The 6,717-nt window shown below is 52.3% G+C and overlaps 1 protein-coding gene across 2 annotated transcripts in view; it reads right to left on the bottom strand.

Moving 5' to 3' along the window:
* Window positions 1–444: 444 nt before the first annotated feature.
* RAB6A (RAB6A, member RAS oncogene family) overlaps window positions 445–6,717 on the bottom strand; it is an 87,263-nt gene continuing 80,990 nt past the window's right edge. For both annotated transcript variants that reach the window (XM_040339801.1, XM_040339800.1), the window contains exon 8: window positions 445–1,659. In XM_040339801.1, the coding sequence (XP_040195735.1) occupies window positions 1,595–1,659 (65 nt within the window). In that variant the 3' untranslated portion in view covers window positions 445–1,594. The remainder of the gene's footprint in view (window positions 1,660–6,717) is intronic.

The raw sequence follows: 6,717 nt of genomic DNA, 5'->3' as shown, positions 1-6,717 counted from the left end.
TGGTCGGTGGGAAGAACGTCTCTTACAATGGTGGTCGGTGGGAAGAATATCTCTTACAATGGTGGTCGGTGGGAAGAACATCTCTTACAATGGTGGTCGGTGGGAAGAACATCTCTTACAATGGTGGTCGGTGGGAAGAACATCTCTTACAATGGTGGTCAATGGGAAGAACATCTCTTACAATGGTGGTCAATGGGAAGAATGTTCTCCTTACAAATAACATCTGAGATTCAGGAGAAGAAGCTCCACTGTTCAAATCCCGAAAGCTCTGCCAAGTGAGATTGGGGTTGAAACTATACAGGTACCACCAGGCAGGAGATCAATCCACCACTGCTCATAGAAACTCCTGGTAACGCCTGTAGGAACCCTGGTTGAGAAGGGCAACTGTAAAGATAGGTAGGTACACAGCAATAACAGTTCATTAAAAAAATAAAATGGACGTCCTTATAACCAAGAGAGAAATCATTCCTTTATTGGCATCATGTGCGATGGACAGAAAACAAACTAGAAGGCCCATTGTTCACCATAACTTTGTCAAGTTGCAGAGAGATCCAGGAACTCGTCTCTACAGCCCCATTGCCGCTTTCCAGCCAAACTCGCCCCGCTACGGTCACCACCGCAAAAAAAGCAAAATTGAGTGGCTCTCATTGTCGCATGCCGCTGTGCATCACGCGGTACTCAACTATGCCATCGCACTGCAGATTTTTTGTTTGTGATTTTCCTCTGTGACACTCTAAAGTGCAATATATTTAACTTTATTTAATAATAAAAAAAAAAAAAAAAAATGAAAATTGTTAATAAAAGGATTAAACTATTTAAAGCAGCAGTTCACACCTTTGTAAACGGGAACGTGCTGCGTTATAAAACAGGACCGAGCATAACCATCGATTAAATAATGCTTTTATTCACCCACCCGCCACCCCCCAATAGTAGGCAAAGGCCAGCATCTGGTGGCAGCCGTTTTGTACACTGCAACACTAAATATAAAAACCCAGTACATGAAGAACAGACGAGGTTGCTTACAAAAACGGTGATTACTACGAGAGCAATGTCTCCGTTTTAGCCTAACTGGCAACTCCTGAGAGAAGAGATCCCTGCGGCCAGGAGACAAGCGTTCAAAATGGCTGCCACAAAAGAAACGGACAAACTTTAAAAGGGTTACTCCATATGTGGAGCCTGTGGTCACGCTTGGTACATACACCCATGCACTAGAATGACTGTACAATCTCTTTACTGCGATGCAGAGATACTCGGGATCCTCCTAGGATGCCGGAACTCTCCTCAGCAGATGTGAACTGTGGCTTTCATACAGGACAATAACAGGCAGTATTTATTTTTTCGTGACACCATTTGAGTTTCATTTAAATAATGAAGACACTGTATATATATTTATATATATTAGATGAGCCTGTGCAGCAAAATTGTTCGTAGAGTCACCAGAAGACAGCCAGCGATGGACAGGTGAGGAGGGCGCGCCGATATTCACACTGCGGTTGAAAAATGGGGGGTCGGGGGGGTGTGTAGTGACATTCTGAATGGGGGGGGGGGGGGCGAAGAGGCCATGAAGGATTCTGGGAGATGGGGAGGGGTTGTATTAACAGGAACAGCCGCCTTCGCTGACGGGGGCTTCTTGGGGCTTTTCCAGTTTGATGTCGATCACTGAGGGGGGAAAAAAAGTTAAGGAAAACAGATTTGTCTCAAGGAGGAATCAGAACTTGGATATTAGGAAGCAAGCATGTACATTACCCTGTTACTTCTATGTGACGTCACCCCGGCGAGGCTGCGCCACAGCGAACCCGGCGAGGCTGCGCCACAGCGAACCCGGCGAGGCTGCGCCACAGCGAACCCGGCGAGGCTGCGCCGACCGGCGTCTCTCCCTGTGGGGGGGATCTGCCCTGATAATCAACACATTGATTATCAGCGCAGCCCCCCCATGAGTGGTGCCTATCAGCTGCCAGTCTGTGCCCCATCAGTAACACCTGTCAGAGCCCAAAGTGCCAATCAGTGCCGCCCATCAATTCTACATATCAATGCCCATTAGTGAAGGAGAACACAAGATTTTATAACGGAAACAAGGAAATTTCAGTCTTTTTTAGGCAAATAATAAAATATCCCAGTGGTGATAAAATACCACCAAAAATAAGCTCTATTCGTGAGAACAAATGATAAAAATATAGTTTGGGTGCAGTGTTGTATGACCACGCAATTGTCATTCAAAAAGCTGATCGGTGCAGGAAAGGGGGTGGGGGGGGGGGTCTGGAGTGCCTGGTATTGAAGTGGTTAAGCAACAAAACATTTTACAGGAACCCTTTAAAGCAGGGGTCTCAAACTGGCGGCCCTCCCGCTGTTGCAGAACTACAAGTCCCACGAGGCATTGCAAGGCTGACAGTTTCAAGCACGACTCCCACAGGCAGAGGTATGATGGGACTTGTAGTTAGGCAACAGCTGGAGGGCCGCCAGTTTCAGTTTGAGACCCTTGCTTTAAAGACCTTGCTGCAAAGTGAAATGGGATTTCGGCTGAAGCGTTTTCTTCTACGTTTGGCAAACTGCACCAGACAAATGCCTGTCAAGGTTACCATGGCAACGCCTGCATTCCCCTTGCACCAGTTTTCAGAAGCATCCCTCTTTGTATTACCGTTCAGATCAATATAGCGGCTCGTCTCCCCGCTGTACACACACACAGACATTGTCATTGGACGGCTCGTCTCCCCGCTGTACACACACTGAGTCATTGGACGACTCTGTCTCCCCGCTGTACACAAACTGAGTCATTGTCATTGGACGGCTCGTCTCCCCGCTGTACACACACTGAGTCATTGGACGACTCTGTCTCCCCGCTGTACACACACCGAGTCATTGTCATTGGACGGCTCTGTCTCCCCGCTGTACACACACTGAGTCACACTGCTCTGTCTGCTCGCCGACACATCCAGACAAAACAGAGGAAATCTCCGACAATGAAAGATGACGGCACGAAGATTGCAGAGCCTCAGACGCGGCTTTCAAAGCCTGATCAGCGACAAAGGACACAACGCACATAAAACGTGACCGAGCGCTGCTGTGCCCTGTATCTCACCCCAATTATCTATTGACATGCCACGCTCTGTCACATGTGCCACTGTAGAACGGCTCGTCTGATCTTTTTTCCAGTATAATTTGTGCATTGGATACATAATTACTGATCTGATCATTTTCAGGGTAGAACTGTTGATGGCACTGGTTAGTTCTGGATTGGGAACCTGTCTGATCACTATTGTGTCACCCTATAATAAGCCGCCTCTCTCCCAGGTGTACACGTTTTTGGATTGCTCTGCAGACAGATCCCTACCTATACATCTGACTGACCGTCTTCTATAGTCTGTGGGCAGTTTTAGCTTTAATTAGGGGGCACTGTATGGTTTAGAGAACCCAAGACACAGTTCTTTGGCTTTCACTTTATGCCCTGGGCATAAACCTTAGCTGACCTAACCTTAGTGACAGTCCCAAGGAAATACGATGACGACAGATGGCACATGGTACCACAGCATGCAGCAAAGAATAAATGATCCGACAATCATGGAAGTGTGAGATGCTGAGGTTTCTTTGGCTGGTGTAGCTCTGCAAGATCAAAGACATGCAGTTTTGGGGGGGGGGGTCACAGGGATTCTGAATTGGGGGTGGGGCGGGAGTGGTCTCGAGGTCAGAGGGATCCTGGATTGGGGTGGGGAGTGGTCTCAGGGCCAGAGGGATCCTGGACGGGGGGGGGGGGGAGTGGTCACGGGGCTGGAGGGATCCTTGACTGGGGAGGGGGGGAAGTGGTTACATGGCCGGAGGGATCCTTGACTGGGGGGGGGGGGGGAGTGGTCACACAGGGCCGGAGGGATCCTTGACTGGGCGGGGGGGGGGGGGCATTTGGTCACACAGGGCCGGAGGGATCCTTGACTGGGCGGGGGGGGGGGCCATTTGGTCACACAGGGCCGGAGGGATCCTTGACTGGGCGGGGGGGGGGGGGGGGGGGAGTGGTCACACAGGGCCAGAGGAATCCTTGACTGGGGGGGGGGGGGGGAGTGGTCACACAGGGCCAGAGGAATCCTTGACTGGGGGGGGGGGGGGGAGTGCTCACAGGGCTGAAGGGATCATGGACTAGATCAGTGTTTCTCACCCCTGTCCTCAAGTACCCCCCAACAGGCCATGTTTGCAGGATTTCCTTTATCTTGCACCGGTGCGTTAAATCAGAGTCAATGGCTTGGTAATTTGGACAGCTATTTTATTATCTAAGAGAGATTCCCAAAACATGGCCTGTTGGGGGTACTGGAGGACAGGGTTGAGAACCAGTAGAGTTGTTCATGGGGCTGGAGGGATCCTGGACAGAGCTTTTGGGGCTCAGGGGGATCTTGGACTGAATCACGGGGCTGCAAGTGTAAGACCTCAGCAGCCTGTTCAGTTGGCGAAATGCCTGGTAGAAATACGGGACTGGATGGCTGGTAACAAGCTTGGATTGAACACAGCCAAAACCGAAGTTCTTTTAATCGGTCCTAATAGCGCCCTACTGCTGGCTGCTTGGCCTCCATCTTTCGGACCCACACCCACTCCAGCCAAGCAGGTAAAAAATCTAGGAGTCATAATTGATGACACTCTCGTTCGTGCCCCACTTTAGAAACATCCTGCGGAAGGCCAATTACCATCTAAGGCTCCTCAGAAAAGTGAAACATCTATTCACGCAAAATAACAGATCCTTACTTGCCCAGGCTTTTGTCCATTACAGGTTAGACGGGGCAAACGTAGACTGGGTGCCCCGCAGAAATGGACTCAAAAGGTTCAGGTGGTTCAGAACCACACTGCTCGCTTTGTACTCAGTCTAGCGAGACGCGATCACATTAGCATGGCTAGGAGATCACTTCATTGGCTCCCTATTGAGCAGAGAGTGATTTTTAAAACTCTGTACTTTCTTCCGTGCATACTGGGGACAGGGTCCAAAGTATTTACACAGTCTGGCGGTGTACTACGAACCCACGCGCCCACTAAGATCCAAGACCCAACACTTAGCCACAGTTATTCCGTCTAAACTCACCTCCATGGGAGGCAAACGACTTCAGAGTAGGGGTGCCATGCTGTGGAATGCCCTCTCCCTGGAACTCAAGATGACACCCAATCTGCTCCTCTTCAGAAAAAAATTGAAGACGGAGCTGTTCGTCCAGGCTTACGGATACATTTTTTTTTTTCACACTCCACCCTTCCATCGAAGGGCCCACTTCCCACTCTAATGACCATGAACCCGGAACGGCCCTGACTATTCAGACATCCACGATGTCAAGTACCCTCCTTTCTGATTCCCTTCTCTTTCTTTTCTATTTTCTCTCTTATGCTTCGCGGCTCTTTCCCTTGCTCCTCTAAGGGCTGGATACACTTCCCCCTCCTTCACCCTCTCTTTTCTCTCTTCTTCCTTCCAAACCGTGGATTGATTCAGGGCAACATCTTACCAGCGGCGCTTAGACGCTCACTCTCCAGTGGGTATTTGACGCCTTAACTAAGCTCAAAAAATGGGTTTTAGCCCAGCTTCATTGTGAACGGAGGTGACTGAGGATGCTGACATGGAGAATGGAGGGGGCGGGGGACTGTGGACGCTGACATGGGGAATGGAGGGGGCGGGGAACTGTGGACGCTGACATGGGGAATGGAGGGGGCGGGGAACTGTGGACGCTGACATGGAGAATGGAGGGGGCGGGGAACTGTGGACGCTGACATGGGGAATGGAGGGGGCGGGGGACTGTGGACGCCGACATGGGGAATGGAGGGGGCGGGGAACTGTGGACGCTGACATGGGGAATGGAGGGGGCGGGGAACTGTGGACGCTGACATGGGGAATGGAGGGGGCGGGGAACTGTGGACGCTGACATGGGGAATGGAGGGGGTGGGGAACTGTGGACGCTGACATGGGGAATGGAGGGGGTGGGGAACTGTGGACGCTGACATGGAGAATGGAGGGGGCGGGGGACTGTGGACGCTGACATGGGGAATGGAGGGGGCGGGGGACTGTGGACGCTGACATGGGGAATGGAGGGGGCGGGGAACTGTGGACGCTGACATGGAGAATGGAGGGGGCAGGGAACTGTGGACGCTGACATGGGGAATGGAGGGGGCGGGGAACTGTGGACGCTGACATGGGGAATGGAGGGGGTGGGGAACTGTGGACGCTGACATGGAGAATGGAGGGGGCGGGGGACTGTGGACGCTGACATGGGGAATGGAGGGGGCGGGGAACTGTGGACGCTGACATGGAGAATGGAGGGGGCGGGGGAACTGTGGACGCTGACATGGGGAATGGAGGGGGCGGGGGTTTGTGGACGCTGACATGGGGAATGGAGGGGGCGGGGGACTGTGGACGCTGACATGGGGAATGGAGGGGGCGGGGAACTGTGGACGCTGACATGGAGAATGGAGGGGGCGGGGAACTGTGGACGCTGACATGGGGAATGGAGGGGGCGGGGAACTGTGGACGCTGACATGGGGAATGGAGGGGGTGGGGAACTGTGGACGCTGACATGGAGAATGGAGGGGGCGGGGGACTGTGGACGCTGACATGGGGAATGGAGGGGGCGGGGAACTGTGGACGCTGACATGGAGAATGGAGGGGGCGGGGAACTGTGGACGCTGACATGGGGAATGGAGGGGGCGGGGGTTTGTGGACGCTGACATGGGGAATGGAGGGGGCGGGGAACTGTGGACGCTGACATGGAG

This window comes from Rana temporaria, chromosome 2, assembly GCF_905171775.1.
Source record: "Rana temporaria chromosome 2, aRanTem1.1, whole genome shotgun sequence".
NCBI lineage: Eukaryota > Metazoa > Chordata > Amphibia > Anura > Ranidae > Rana > Rana temporaria.
The sequence above is the reverse complement of the archived record's forward strand: the minus strand, read 5'-3'. Positions and strand labels throughout refer to the sequence as shown.